The sequence below is a fragment of the Colius striatus genome, chromosome 3, assembly GCF_028858725.1.
Source record: "Colius striatus isolate bColStr4 chromosome 3, bColStr4.1.hap1, whole genome shotgun sequence".
In the NCBI taxonomy this organism is placed as follows: Eukaryota; Metazoa; Chordata; class Aves; order Coliiformes; family Coliidae; genus Colius; species Colius striatus.
Window position 1 is genome coordinate 16866250 of NC_084761.1, and position 15521 is coordinate 16881770.

At 52.2% G+C, this 15521-nt stretch overlaps 2 protein-coding genes across 10 annotated transcripts; one reads left to right on the forward strand and one right to left on the reverse strand.

Annotated features, from left to right (window-relative positions):
* Nucleotides 1-822: 822 nt before the first annotated feature.
* HAGH (hydroxyacylglutathione hydrolase) lies at nucleotides 823-11827 on the reverse strand. Of its 9 annotated transcripts, none has more exons than XM_061991768.1 (11): nucleotides 11752-11793; nucleotides 11207-11248; nucleotides 9504-9534; nucleotides 7862-8043; nucleotides 7321-7385; nucleotides 6372-6489; nucleotides 5211-5319; nucleotides 4051-4154; nucleotides 2996-3097; nucleotides 2467-2546; nucleotides 823-1969 (listed from the first exon to the last, which is right to left on the reverse strand). In XM_061991768.1, exons 4-11 carry the CDS (start codon nucleotides 7964-7966, stop codon nucleotides 1870-1872), a joined length of 783 nt encoding a protein of 260 aa, XP_061847752.1. In that variant the 5' UTR covers nucleotides 7967-8043; nucleotides 9504-9534; nucleotides 11207-11248; nucleotides 11752-11793; the 3' UTR covers nucleotides 823-1869. The 9 variants fall into 9 exon arrangements, with proteins under 9 accessions (XP_061847752.1, XP_061847751.1, XP_061847757.1 ...); XM_061991767.1 differs by lacking the exon at nucleotides 11752-11793 and adding an exon at nucleotides 11643-11700; XM_061991773.1 differs by lacking the exon at nucleotides 11207-11248 and having other exon boundaries at nucleotides 11752-11819.
* Nucleotides 11174-13479, forward strand: FAHD1 (fumarylacetoacetate hydrolase domain containing 1). The gene has a single exon (XM_010209388.2). It carries the CDS (start codon nucleotides 12076-12078, stop codon nucleotides 12745-12747), a length of 672 nt encoding a protein of 223 aa, XP_010207690.1. The 5' UTR covers nucleotides 11174-12075; the 3' UTR covers nucleotides 12748-13479.
* Nucleotides 13480-15521: the final 2042 nt, after the last annotated feature.

Consider the following 15521-nt stretch of genomic DNA (forward strand, 5'->3'; position numbering starts at 1 on the left):
AGGGCTGAACGTGCTTCCTCATTCAAAAAGAAGATACAGCTGATACAAGACCTTGACTAAAGCCCCAGAGGATCCCAAAATGCCACCCCACCACCCCAGGCTGAGGTAGAAAGATGGTGCCAGTGGCTGACCAGTACAAAAGAAGAAAGGGAAATGAATAGAAGTGTGATAAAGCAAACACCCACGCCCATGGCTGCCCCACGATGCACACCAGCCACAGGCCAGGCACATGCCCTTGCAGCAGCACAGTGTTCACCTTCAGGAGGCAGGAAAGGTTTAGGTGCCGCTTTCCTTTCTGAGTTACCTAAAATTTACCTTTTAAAAGCAAACAAAATGGTGCCATGCCCAGTCCCACTCACGTGCTGCCGCTGGGCGCATCGGCTGCAACAGCAGAGCACGGATACAGCGGTGATGGGCTCCACGTGCCACTGCGCACCAACAGGCACAGGGGAGAGGGGGAAGAACCAGCCCCAATCCTTTGAATCTTTTGCTAAAACGTTTGTTTGAAAAGCTCTTGTACTTGAGTAGATCCACAGTACACAGCTGAGAGCAGAAACAATGAAGAAAACACCAATGAGGAGGAAGATGCATTAAAGAGGTGGGTGCGGGATGAGTCACACACTGACACTCACCCTTCACGTTCCCCCAGTGTTTGTCCCATTCAGCCGCTTAGACACATTATCCCTCCCCCAGAAAAACAGCCTGAGGGGAAGCTCCCCTGCTGCAGTTTTCAGGCTAGCCAGGGTTGTACAGCACTAGCCCAAGAACAGAGACGACTTCTGAGCCCCACGGGCCACCCAAGAAAGAGCCGTGCCACACTGCTGCAGGTTCTCAGGGGCCGGAGCCGCGTTTAATCTGGCAATACATGGACACCTTCACCACCTGCAACGTCACCTCTGCAGCTGCAGCTGGGGCAGGCAGAGGCTGCTGCAGGGCACACAGAGCTGCTGCCAGCCAGGCCATCACCACAACAGCCGCCCTCTCGCTTGGCCTATAAACGCTCGTTTGCCATGTTACTTACAGCACGGTACGACACAGCTGCTCTGGCTATCGGCAGCAAGGCGTCTGCTGGAGGACCTCCTCACTCTTCCAGTCGGTCAGGCACTTGCTAAGCTCTTCTCAGGACTTTGAACCAGCAGATAAGCCCCTTCGTTTGCGTGGCACTAACACAAGCTACAGGCAGGTCACACCTACAAGCAGTGAGCAGGTACATGCAGACAGGTTTAAGCTAAGAGGGAAAGGCTGTAAGGAACAGTGCAGCCTCTAAGCCAGCACACTGCCTGGAAAAGCCACCACAGCCTACAAGAGGAGAGAAGCTGGGCCCAGAGCCAGCCTACCCTGCCCGTGCCACACACGAGCTTTGGGGCCTGCAGCAGGTCTGTCACCCAGAACTGGTTTAGCAGAGCCACGAGCAACAGACTTGGAAGCGTTTAAGTAGCAGCAAGGCAGAAAGGGTCAAATCTTCATCTGGAGATGTCATTACTGCGCTTTGTCTCTGTTGTACATGAAGAAACCCCAAGTCCTACAAAAACATCAGGAGCCCTTCCCTAGACCTCGAGGTCTGACCCTTCCCCACCCCAGACTCTGAGCCATGAACCAGTGCTTGTAAAATGGCCTGCACATGGCACACGTGACAGCTCGAGAGCCAGCAATAGAAGGATAAATACTCTTCATTATAATATAAATATGCTGTAGAACATCTCAATAAGGGCAAAGTGCTTTGTTGGTTTTTTTCTCCTTAATTAAAAGAAAAAAAAAAACCCCTAACTATGACTGTCTCAACCACATTCAACTCCTAAAACATCTGACTAGTCTAAATGACACAGAAATGGACATTAAAGTGGCATGAAAGTGACGCAGGCAGAGCGCTCAGTCCTTCGGGACTCGGAAGTTATCCTTCTCCTTTCGGATGGCCCCCATGGTTCGGACAGGGTCAGTCTCCCCCGCGTGCTCCTGAACCGTCTTCTCCCTGCCGGAGGGGGGCAACAGTGAATACAGAGACTACAAGATCAAATCTCATACATGAAGTCACCACTGTCACATTTTGCCTGCACCAAGGGGAAACGTTGCACTCGAAGATGAAAGACTTGGAGCTTTGGTACAACTCGGGGCTTTGGCACGAGTCCCTCGGTTTAAATACTCATCGCAAGAGGAAACTGCAAACACCTCTGTCTCACACATGCATCTCGTGCTGCCCTGGCTGCCAAACACTGCTTGGAGGAGGAACATCGCTTCACCACCGAGCCTGTACTGGCCCCTGAGCTGGGGTCGGTGGTACTGGCAGAGACCCTCACCACAACCCTTCAAGTCTCACTGCGCCAAGCTCCTGCCAGGGCAGCGACGGGTCTTGAAGGCCTCAGAATGGGAATACACAAGGCAAGAGAACAATTCCCACTAAGGGCCCTTTCCCTGGAGACCTCCTCCTTCCCCCATCCCTCCTCCTGCTCCCACAGCTCCTCTCCATACCTCACGCGCATGAAGGGGTTGTACGTGAACTCCTCTGCAATGGTGGAAGGGATGGTTGGCTCACCACTGTCGTACTTTGCCTGTAACAAGGGACAGGTTTGTGCCCAGTGAGGAACACATTGGTGAACAGGAACTGTCCTGTATGTTAACGACTCAGGGGCAATGCTGCACCTCCCTGGTTGAGCAGCTCCTCGGGCCAGGCGCAGCTGGACAGACAAGCACTGACCTACATACACACACACTCAGGACAGAGCTGATCCTTCCACACAGATGTGGACATCACCCTGCCATCATACCATGAAGGTTCCAGGGAGGATCACGTCTCCACCAGACAGCAAACTGTCCTCTCTGGGCCACACACAAACCCCATTCGCCAACACATCTCTCCCCTGGACACGTAGCACACTGTAGCTCTTGGCTCTTAACTCCCATCAGCCTCTCCTTCTCCCCAGTGCTATCTTCTCTTCCTCCTCACAGAGGCTCTGCCTCCACAAAACCATCAGGTCTAGGGAAAGGATGAACAGCTTACCTTGGCCCAAGCAAGCTTTTCCTGGATAGCAACATTATTGGGTTCAACGTGTCGAGCAAACTTGAGATTGTTGATGGTGTACTCGTGACCGCAGTAAACTCTCTGGGAAGAGAAAGGCAGAGTGACAGCAGTCACTCTGAAGGCACAAAGGCAGAGGAGTGCCAGGTACCACCATGGGTCCTCTGGTACAGCAGGAGCAACAGAGTCAGAGCCCTCCAGGACACATGACCCTCACATTGGGGCCAGGCACAGAAGAGATGACAGGAGCCACCAGCCAGTTTAACCGCTGACTGAGGAACGAGCCCAGGCATTCCAGCTCGCTTGTCTTCAGTTTATTAACCAGCCCCTACTCTTTCCCCACAAAGCACAAAAGTATTTGGGCCAGGGATTCCTTCCCAGAGGACTCAAGATATTCAGCAGTGTCCTGGTTTCAGCTAGGATAGAGTTACTTTTCTTTCTGGTAACTGCTACAGGGCTGTTTTGAGTTTAAGCTGGCAAGAATGCTGATAACCCAGGAATGTTCTGATTGTTGCTGAGCACAGCATCAAGGGCTTTTCTGCTTCTCAGCCTGCCCTGTCAGTGAGCAGGCTGGGGAGGCAACAGGATCTGGGAGGGAGTGTGGACAGGACAGCTGACCCCAACTAGCCAAAGGGCTATTCTGTGTCATAGGATACCATGGCCAATATCATGCCCATCTCCCCACCTTGGTCAGCAGCTGGGGAAAGATTGTGTTGGGCATCACTTGGTTGTCATTATTGAATTTTATTTCACTTTAGCTAGTAAACTGTTCTTATCTCAACTCAGGAGTTTTACTTTTTCTCCTCCCATCCCTGAGGGGGAGCTGGGGGCTGAGCAAGCGGCTGCATGGGGCTTCACTTCTGGCGGGGCTGTTAACTACAAGCTTCTAAAGGCAGCTCCTGATGTAAGCACTCCTTCCTCCCTTCAACACGAGGAATTCTCTCCTTGAGCAACGGTGTTATTAGGAAGACAGTGTCTCTGATGCCTGCAGTAGTTTCTGGCTGGCTAACTCACTGCACAAAAGAAGAGGTTCTTACTGTTTCAGGGTCCAGGCTGCCCAGAATCTCAATCAGCGCTCTGTACATTTCCTCGGGGGTTCCCTCGAAGAATTTCCCACAGCCGGCCACAAACAGCGTGTCACCTGCAAGGGAGGTGTGACAGGGCATCAGGGCCAGGGCGGGCTCCCACGCGGCTGCGTGAGCACAGGGGCCCCGAGGGCTCGGTCAGCAGGAGGCACAGGGAGAGCCAGGCTGCGCTGCTGCCACGCGGGCTCAGGGCTACACAAACCCGGGCAGCAGACACCACTTGTAACACAGGAAACCCCGCGGCCTCCCAGGCACACCATGCCAGTGCCTCCCTGCCTGTGGCCAGTCTGCTGTCCCCCTCTTCTCCTTTCCAGAGTGGATGAGGAATGCTCCTTCTCTTTGCTATGAAGTTGAACCAAGATGAGTCGCCTCTGCATTTTCTCCCCAGTGCTTGCTAAAACCTTGCTTACGCCGTTACTCCTTCCATGCAGCTGCTGCTGTGAGCTCCGGAGAACGCCCTGGGAGAGGGAGGACAGGGCAGCCTCGAGAGGCTGGGCACAGCCTCAGGGAAGGAGGAACCCTGCTCTCCAAAACAGGATCCAGAACCTGGCTCCTAGAGATGGAGCACCAACTCTCTCTTACTCCCTTATTTTATCTTCTCTTAACTTTGTTAGAGATGTAAGTACAGATATATGGAAAAGCAACAGATTCGGGAATTGGACACAGTTTGGCCTGAGACAGTAAACCAACAGCTCTTGTTTCAAGGAGGAAAATGCTAGAGGAAGGAACAGGCTGCCTAGAGAATTTGTGGAGTCTCCTTCTCTGGAAGCTTCCAAACCCACCTGGACGTGTTCCTGTGCACTGTGATGGAGGGGAACCTGCTTTGGCAGGGGGTTGGGCTGGATGAGCTCTAGAGGTCCCTTCCAACCCTCACCATTTGGGCATTCTGTGACTTGTCCAGGGCTCGGTGTCCAGCACTGGTTTACAAACCCAGAGGGGTTTCACCAGTTTCATCTACAGTTACTGCTTGGGGAGGGGGAAAGACACGGATGTCAACCAGCTGCACTGGCAGTAGGGATGAAGGCACCTCCAGAGTCAGGAGCACACAGGCAGAGGGTAGCTTATTTCTTTGCAACACAGACTGCCGGCAATGTCACCTCCCAACTCCTCACCTGTAAAAACTGCAGGTGGCTCGGAGCTATTTGGCTTAGTCACATAATAACAGATGTGTCCAGAAGTGTGACACGGCGTACAGAGGCATTTCACATTAAGAGATCCCACCTGAGAAGAAGGCAGAAGACTAGAGCTTAAGCTACTGTTTGCTAGAATTTGTATGGTTAGAAAAGAATTGCAACTATTACAATGGGCTAGTAGTCCTGCAGGCAAATTCTCACATAGCTGGCCAGTAAACATCAGCTCTGCTCCTGGGAGAGCCCAGCAAGAGAGTTTTACAGCAGTGGCTTGGAAGGGAGCCCTTTCCTCCTAGCAGGTGTTGTCACAAAGAGAACTGCCAGATTCTTTCTTTTACATGCAGAGTGACTCAGCGTCTGGTTGGCAGCAAGAGCCAAAAGATCCAGAGCAACACAAAATCCTAAACAAAGTTAATCAAGTGTGAAAAAGCTCCAAACAAAAATGAAGCTGGAAGGAAGAAGTGGATGACATGAAAGGGAAGGATTAAACACATTCATGAGGCCAAGGGGAGGTTTCCCCCACAGCTCTCATCTGCACACCTTCCCACATATTTCTGTGCTCTCTCCTGTGCTGCTGCCCCACCAAAGGTGCACCCCAAGCCCAGCACTGACATTTACGCCAGCTCCCACATTTCACAGGGAGTTATGTCAGCTGCCAGCTCATCTGTACACAAGCTGCTGGCTCCAATGAAGTTTGCTGCGCCAGCTCTGGAAGAGGAATGCACGCTGCTAGCGCTGGTGACCCGCTTTCCCTTCACCCTGCATTCCAGCTCTCATTCAGAGAGGACCCCTTTCACCAGTTCAGTGCTGACCAGGCTCCAAGCAGAGCACAAGCCCTGCCCTTTCACACATCCGTTCTGGCCACCCTGGCTGAAGTAGCTGGCAAGGAGCACAGGGACACCCAGCACGACCCAGGCAACATTCCCATCGACGAAGCATCACCAGCCAAAGCAAGACAGAGGGTTATGGTTCACAGGGCTGCAAAAGGTCAAAGGCGGTACCTAAACTATCAGCCACACCCAAGAGATCTTAGAAGAGCTGTGACCCCAACATTAACTCAAGTTGGACCAGGCTGGTCCAGCCCTAAAGCTGCGACATGAAGGGGAGATGCCTCAGCCGAGTCCAGCAGCTCCCTCCTTTTACCTTGAGGGACGTCAGGTGAGACACTTTCTGCGTCAGTGCTCCGACTCTGCTGTCTCCCCCATACACACGCAGCCCTGTCTCCATCTTGACGAGCTTCTCATTTCCTCCAGCATGGTCCCTGAAAGGTCAGAGAAACAGATTTGTTGAAGACAAGTTCATCGTAACATTTTGCAGTGGTACCCTCTAGGTGACCATTTCTGATCAGCTTGTCTTCTAGTATCTAACACTGCCACATCAACACAGGTGGAGAGCATTTCTCCAGTAACTAGGGCAGGGAGAGGGGGAACAACCTCTCACAAGTTCATACCTAGTTGGAAAACACCACTCTTAGGGGCTCATGGTCCACTCTCCAGTAACTAGGGCAGGGAGACACCGGGATAAGTGGGATATGTCTAATTCAGTGTTCCAAAAGACACTGCGGAGCAGGTACATAGATGTTCAAACAGCTCAGCATTGGCTCAGGATGCTGGTCCTGACAGATCAGGGCTGGCTCTCCAGCCACAAAAATGGCTCCACTGCGACCCAAGGGAGAGGTGACTCAGGTTCAGTGTTGCAAAACTACTAAAGCAAAACATTCACCTTCACCTCCCTGGCAGAGCTAATCTGCAATGCAGGCAATCCTCTCACAGTGCTGACTGAGCAGCACACCTTACAGGCAAGTCCCAGCACCTCAGTGTGCTCCCTCCTGTACTCCACAGCTACTTTCACACACATTTATTTCACTAGATACCTGGAAGAAGTCAGTATTTTAAAGGTTAAAGACACTGACACACAGAGCTTGCAGTCTAGACAACGCATCTGGTCACAGCAAGCCCAGGGTAATGCTTCCTGAGCTCTGATCATTCTCCTCACACCTAAGTTCCCGCTCAGAGAAGACCAACTGGATCCAGAAAGCAACACTTCTGGACTGCTTGTGTTTGTGCAGAGGGAAGCAGGATCAGAGAGTTACCAGTGATGATGTGTGGTCAGGACAGTGGTCAGCTTCACGCCATGCTTTTTGACTGCATCCAAAACCTGCAGGCACAGGGCACAGCAAGAGCATTACAACACAAACAAACTGACTCAGCAGCACACCCGGTGCCTGGCGTAACCCAGACACAAGTGGCCTGAGCTTTGAGAGCCATGCCAGCAACTCTGCAAAGAGCTCATCCCTCTCCAGGTCATAGCTACAGAGCAGGACATGAGGTCTCTGCTCCAGCCAGCCATGACTAAGCCCTCAGTCCTTTTTCCTCTTTTCTGCACTACAGCAAACTAAGGGCAAACCCCCAAATCAGGTCAATAACCCTTGAAGTCGGGGACAAGCTGCCTGAGCCCAGAAGCAGGCTGCCTGTGAAGCCTTGTCCATACCTACACATGGCCAGCATTTGCTGCCTTTCCCCCACACCTGAGTCAGCATGTGATTAATTTTCTGGTGGATGTGGTAACCTGGAAGGATCTCCCAGAGGCGCAGCAGTGAGCACCCTGCTGACAAGGGCAGCAGGGAGCATTACCTTCTGAGGCTGCACAGGATCAACTATTGCAGCCTCCTTTGTTTCCTCATCAATGAGGAGGTACATGTAGTTGTCTGTGAGGGCTGGGAGTAATTCCACCTTCATGTTGGCTTGTGTGACCGTCTTCGGCTGCCTCTGCTCGTGCTCGGTGTGCAGAAAGAGAGCTCGCAGCTGCACCGGACCTGGGGACCCCAAAACAGCCAAACCTCAGCTTAGTCCAGGGAGGGGAACAAGTAAGACAGAACACAGCAGGTCCCCCAGCCCACGGCCCCAGAGATGAAAGGATACAAACAGCCCAACTTGTCTCCTGCAGAGGAAGAAGAGAGGCCACCACTGGACCAGGCCTTAGTACCTGGCTGTGTCACCTCATGTCCCAAAGTGCAGGAGGCTCTTGGTGCCCTACAGCTGCACAGAAGAGGGACAGGACACTCTGCTCCCAGATGTGTGCTGATGCCATGAAAGCGTAGCACCTCCACTGGAGAGATCTCAAGGTACAGGGAAGCAGAATGAGGAGGGAACAGCTGGACAAAGGTCAGCCTGGGACACAGACTTTGCAAAAAAAACCAGCCAAACCCCCAAAAAGCACAGAAGGCCACATTACAGCCAAAAGACAAAAAAAAAGAAGGAAAAAAAATAAAAGGAGAACCACAGAAATACACCCACTGCTACAACAGAGCGTCTGGCTCGTAGCTTGGGAAACCACACTTTGCACAGGGCATGGAGCAAAGACAGGCTCCCTGCCTGGCCAGGTAGCAGGCACACACTGCAGCAGGCTTCTTGCTTACAGACTCCCCTTGATGCAACAGCACTTCCTTATTTGCTTTTGGTTAAATGGTTAATCAGATCCATGAAGCAAATCTAATTCCTGACGCAGATAACCCATGCTCCAGTGTTCAACCCACAGATACACAGTTCTTACAGAAACAACCAAGCCCTAAGAGGCTCTGCCATAAAAATTAACCTTCCAAACAAAGAGGACAAGGTCATCCTGCAATCCAGGCAACCCAAGGTCCATCCCCACACAGAGAAAGATGGGCCAGTGCAAGTTAGAAACAAGTTGTCTTAATGTCCACGACCCTGGCACACCACTGAAGGTGACTGTGATGGTCTGAACTGCACTGGCTCAGCCTTTTTCATTTTGCACCACCAACTCCCTCTGCAAGGCTCCTGATGCTTGGTGCTTGGTCACCTCCACTGGTGCCAAAGGGAGGGGTCACCACACTCCTAATCAAGCTGCCCCACTCTCCCAAAACAGGCCAGTCCTGCCCACCCCTGATAAGATCCTGTTTGAGAGAGAAGAGGCCCCACACACCAGCTGCAGCCAAGAGGGACACCTCCCCTGCAGCTCCACAGACCTCAAAACCACGACCCAAGTTCCGAGCAGAACAGACATCCACTGCCAACCCAGCCCCGAGGCAGTGGAAGCTACATGGCCCCTCTGTGCAACTGTCTTGCCCAGAATTTTCTCCTCTTCTACCTCCACCATCTCACTTGCTTCTAAGAGCAGGAAGGCCAGGAGGTGAGATGGTAGGAAAATTAAACAGAGTACTGCAAAGAAAACCCCACTGTCACTGCATGACAGTGTAGGCAATACTGGCCACATGAGAGTGAACACAGGTAGTACTGGGAAAAGCATCCATACCTGCCAAGTGGTCCTTGGGAGCAGAAGAGTCCTTTAAAAAAGGAAAAGAACAAGTGTCACCCTTTACTACTCTGTGACAGTGGGAAAAAAATGAAATCAATTGTTTTTAACTTCTCCCTAACATGAAGCACTTTTGGATGCCACCAGTCACAAGAGCTATATATACTGCATGTTTGTTTGCATGCCAGGCACTAAGTGGGGAAGAAAAAACAAAAACCAAACCAAAGAAAACATCACCTTTACTTCAAGTCAAAGTGCTTGCTCCTATGAACCATTTCTAACCTTGGTCATGATCCCAAAGGCTCTTTGCATGTTTAATTTTCAATTCTTACAAAACAAACAAACAAACAAGCTAAACCACATAAGGAAATGTTTTCTGAAACAGAATTTAAGCAAAGGAATGAGAAAACATCCGCAAAGTATGAAACTGATTCCGAACTCCCATCTGCAGCTCAGCTGCACCTTTGCAGGCTGCCCAACACGCTCTCACGCACACCCACTCCGACCAGAGGGAAATTCTCAGACCCAGCTCTGCTGAGGGAAACTCATCAAGCCACACGTAACCCTGCCCTGGCCCAGCACTGACACTGATCCCTTCAGGATGGCTGCACTGCATGCAAGGCTGCTTCTAAATTAACACCCAGCGACTTCACCTTTGCTCAGTTTCGTAACGTGTCCCTCCCGGCTTCAGAAGCCTGAAGCAGAGGGGACTGGGGAGAGCAGAACACCAGCAGCCTTTGAATCGCACACTTGGGCTTTCTGGAACAGTTCATTAGCACAGCTTGAGTTGCCAGGAGGCAAGGGCTTGCAGATGGGAAGCATTAACGTTATCACATCAATGCATACATGCTGCAGGCTGAAGGCAGCAGCAGAGCTTACAAAAGTAGGTTCCCTCAGAAAAGGGGAGCTTCACACATTTTCTCCACAGCATTTTGTTTTACTCTTTTTAATACAGAACAGAGTGGAGAATTTCTATGTCAGACGTGGCTGTCACTCCAGAATGACAGCCTGTGTGTGCCCAGAGGAACATCCCTGCACTATGTACGATGAAACACTACGTTTGCTCTGTGCATATTCTGCACGCAGATATTTCCTGGATACGCAGTGAGTTGGTGCACAAACCCAGGGCAGCTCTCCTCCCACTCCACTAGCCTGCCTGGCAGACGCTGCTGGCAGCACAGCTGCGTCCAGCCAGTGTGGGCAGGGCATGCACCCACCCGCTGTTGGGGCAAAGCCTGGGTGGAAGGCACTGCACCCAACCTGCTGCCTGGGCATCTCAGGACCTGCTGGCTACTCAGTTTGACCTGCTTGTTCCATAGATAGCATCTGGGTTTCCCAGCCTGGCAGTTAACTCTAATGGATTCTCACTTGTTAAAGCCAGGTCTTAAAATTGGAATGATGCAAAAGGCCTCTGGCAAGACGCTGTGAAGCTAAAGCCCAACCTCTAGTTCAAGGAGATGCTTTCAGAATTTAGGCCTTAAATGTAAATGCAGAGCTTGGTTTTGGTTTTGCTTTTTTGTTTACATTGCCAATACAGTGTGCTGACCATCAAATCCAGTTCCAGTGCCAAGACCCGTCCCTCAAGCCTCCTCCCAGAGCAATAACCAGCACTTTAGTAGCCCAAAAACTCCAGTAGCCTCCCAGATTGGTTATCAATGCGAACAGCCACCACAGAGACAGGCTCCAGCTGAGCAGATACTGACCTACTTAGGGCTGTGACTCAGCTTAAAAACCTCGGCGCACCCCTGAGCCGGGAAAAGAGAAGAGCAAAACCACCGTCAAATTCCCGAGCTGCCAGCCGGGCCGCCCCGCCCCGCCAGCCCCGGCGCCGGGTGCCTGCAGCTGCCCGGCTCCCCACAGGTCCCGGCCTTAGGGGCCACGGCGCACCCCTTCCCCGGTCCCAGCTGCGAGGAGGGCACCGCAGGTCCCCTCCGCCTCGGCACTGGCTGCAAGCAGGCCACTACACGGGCCCCAGCCCCGCTGCAAAGGGACATCCCCTGCGCCCCCAGGGACGAGGCCCGGCCCCCCGCACCCCGGCCCGGCCGCAGCCAAGGCGCTGCCCGGCCCGGCGGCTCCTACCGGGGGCGTATCCCCGGCGCCGGGCGAGCCGAGCCGAGCCGCACCGCCCGTCGCACGTACCGGCTCGGAGCAGGGCCCCAGCTCCCAGTGCCACCAGCGCGGTGCCGAGGCCCCGCCAGCCCCCGCCGAGCATGGTGCGGCGCCCCGCCCGCTGCCCAGGCCCGGTTACCTTCGCTCCCCGCCCTCGGCCGGCCCCGGGAGGCGGCGGCGGCGGCGACCGGCACGGCCCGGCCCGGCCCCGGCCGGCGTGCGGCGGGGGCGGTGCTGCGCCCGGCCGGCCCCTTCCCTCCGGGTACTCTCTCGGCACGCCCGGGCCGGGCGGTTCGCTAGCACGGGTAAGGAGCGGAGGGGAGGGGGCTGCCCCGGGCAACCCGCAGCGGGCAGGGAGGAGAGCGGGGCCGGAGGAGAGGCAGAGGCGGCGGCGGGGCGCCGGGCCCGGTAAGGACAGCTCAAGGTCGGTCGCCCTCCCTGAGGAAGGAAGTCCGCTGCGGCCATGGCCTCCTCCAAGCCCTTGTCCCGGTTTTGGGAGTGGGGCAGGAACATCGTCTGTGTAGGGCGCAACTACGCGGAGCACGCCAAGGAGATGGGCAGCGCGCTGCCCCGGGAGCCTCTCTTCTTCCTCAAGCCCTCCTCGGCCTACGTTCGTGAAGGCTCGCCCATCCTCCGGCCCTACTACTGCAACAACCTGCACCACGAAGTGGAGCTGGGAGTGGTGATCGGGAAGAGAGCCCAGGCCGTGTCCCAGGAGGCTGCCATGGAGCACGTGGCAGGCTATGCCCTCTGCCTGGACATGACGGCCAGGGACACCCAGGAGGAGTGCAAAAAGAAAGGTCTGCCCTGGACCTTGGCTAAGGGGTTTGGTTCATCATGCCCAGTCAGTGACTTTGTGCCCAAAGAGAAGATCCCAGACCCTCACAAGCTGAAGATCTGGCTGAAGGTGAATGGAAAGCTGAGGCAGGAGGGAGAGACCTCCTCCATGATCTTCTCTATCCCATACCTCATCAGCTACATCAGTGAAATACTCCCTCTGGAAGAAGGGGATTTGATTCTGACAGGGTCTCCCAAAGGAGTTGGATCTCTGCAGGAAAACGATGAGATAGAGGCCGGGATAAGCGACATCCTCTCCATGCGGTTTAAGGTGGCACAACAAACACGTAGAGCCTGACAGGGACCCTGCCTGCATAGGAGGAGGCTCTTCGGGGAGTATCTGATGAACGGAGAGACACAAAAACCGTCCTAAACACTCACATGGCCCAAGCTGTAATGGACTGTCATGCATCAAAGACACACAACCCATGAACTCAAAAGGCATTTGAAACAGCCCCATTTCCGTGGAGGCTTCAGCCTGCTCCGTGGCTGTGAACCTGGAGGCTGCACCAGCTTGGGGCAGATGGTTAATGCCTAAACTGTACCTTGGAACCAGTAATGGAGACAGCATGTGGGGCAGCCAGGGAGGAGAGCTGGGCTGGCTGGTGCTGCGCCCGTGCATCTCTTCTGTTGATGTTCTGAACTTTGCCAGTTTATTGCCTTAAGATAAAATCATAAATTCAACCATTGAAATGGTGAGGTAGGAGTGAAAGTTCACCCATGCTATGGAAAATCAAAGATGTATGTGTAACAGTCAAGAGTTCCAGCTTAAGAAAGAATTGCTCTCCTTGGGGTATTCTGCAAGAAAAAGATGTTTGCTTTTTAGATTAGCTTCACGATTCCTCTGTGCGCTTTTCACATGTACAAATGAAGTGAGGATTGCTTTCCCTCCCGCTCTGAGGGCTGTAATGCAGCAGGAAGTGTGCCAGATGCTTGGCAGACTTTTTTTCCTAAGTTGAGCTTTAAATATGCTTCTAAAAGTGAAATAATATGAAAGATCAAGAATAAAGCAGCTCATTGGTAAAGATCACCAGTAAACTTGTCTTTACTTTTACTGATTTAAATACACTTCTAATAAAAATCTTAACTGCGGCAATTGCTGTCACTTAGTGCAGTTGGAGTTTTAAACTCTTTCCAGCTGCGGGAAAGCCGTGGCGTGTAACTTTTCCTGTTTCCAAACTCCAGCTGATGTAACACTCTCTCTGAGTTTGCATGACAGCGAGTTCTCTTTCAATTCAAGGCAGTGACAAAGTTGTAAACAATAATTAAAAAAACCCTCCCCTCACAAACACCAGAACGTACCACTTCCAAAGGTTGCACAGAACTGGCTCATTTTAACAAAACCACATGGGTTAGTTATTCTCTTACATACATGCAAGCACCAGAGTTGAGAGCTTCCATTTATTGGAGCCAGATCTTAGTAACCACTTTGATTTTGAAAGTGCTTTTGGAGAGCCTTGCAGAGGACCGTTACCGTGGGCCAAAGACAAGCACCTCTGCAAAAAAGTACTGCACATCCCATCGGTGTGCTTCTGCAGCTGTGTGTATCTGTAGCACACCACCAAGCACCACCTGCGCTCCATGTCAGCCCTGCAAACGTGGCTTCATTCCACTCCGGTTTGACTGAAGCTGATGATTTTCAGCACATGTAAAAGTTTTGTGTGCTGAGGCCTAGGCGCTACGGACACAATTCAGATTGTGTCTAAGGAACCCAGGCCAACTGAAACAAATGTTCAGGTGTTACATCTGGACAGAACCAGCCCCCGGCTCACGCAGTCAAAACACTCCTTGATTTCAGCCTGCCTCTCTCCATGGGCAAGCTGTGGTCTGAAGTTGTAGCTCGATGAGCTGGGCCAAGCAGAGAAGTCAGGCCAACAGAGCTGGGCTGAGCAGGGCAAATGATTCTGAAAGAGGAAGGATTAAATTCACTTTCTCTGCTTTTTCCGTTTCTTCACGTTACCACCTGTGGCAACAGCAACAATGCATCGTTTGTAGTCTGCTCTTCAGCACTGTATACTGATAGCAGAGCTGAGTTGTGATTAACGTCATTGGAAACACCAGTTTCAGAACGTTGAAAATGGTGAAGTAATTAATTGCTGCAACAGGAGGGATGCAATGATCCAACACCGGCAACATTTTTTGGTGCATTTAGTCCCTTGTTCCCACTCACATGAGTAGGAGGATGCAATCTTGGTGGCTTGTTTGTCAAAATTCACTGTTTCTATAGTTATTTTCTCTCAGCTGTGTTGCTTTAGCAGGTAGGCAGTGCACCAGGGGTGATCTGAGTTCCTCAGAGTATTGCAGCCTAACAAAGACTTTGCAAGAAAAGGGTCATGGTATCACAAAATCCCAGAATGGTGGGTGTTGGAAGGGACCTTTAGAGATCATCCATTCAAACTCCCCTACGAAAGCAGGTCCACCTGGGTCAGGTCACAGAGGAACATGTCCAGGTGGGTTTGGAAACGTCTAGAGAAGGAAACTCCACAGCCTCCCTGGGCAGCCTGTGCCAGGGCCCCCTCATGCTTCCCACCATTTGAAACAGATCAACTCCCGATACACCCAGAAGGTGAGGACTGGTAAATTAAGCAAATACATCAGCTGCAGGGGAAGCTGAGGACAGAAACAGATTTTAAAAATAGGAAACAGTACATGGAGAAAGGCAAAATTTGCATACCTGGATCCTGTATGTTCAGCTAAGAGCAACTGTCTTGGTGAAGAAGCGTCTTTTCTCCTCCGCTGCTTATAGCCTTAGCTTAATTGTTCGGTCGTTGGAGGTCCCTGGTAATTGATTACTCCATTCTAATAAGACTTAGTCTGCGTTAAAGCAAAGCATCATGGCTGTTCCCAAGCCTCTGCAGGGGCCAGAAGTTCCATGGTTGGACTCACCAACATGCACCACAAACCCAGGCAGCGTTTCAAAGTGGGTCTTTATTTTTAGAACTAACACAAAAGTAGCACAAAACCAGCACAGTGATTAAAAACACAGAAGCTCAACAGATCTGTCTGGTACTAGCTGTTATTTTTGGTTTTTTCAAAGGTATTTTAAACTGAGAGAAGAAAGGTTCCACCCTC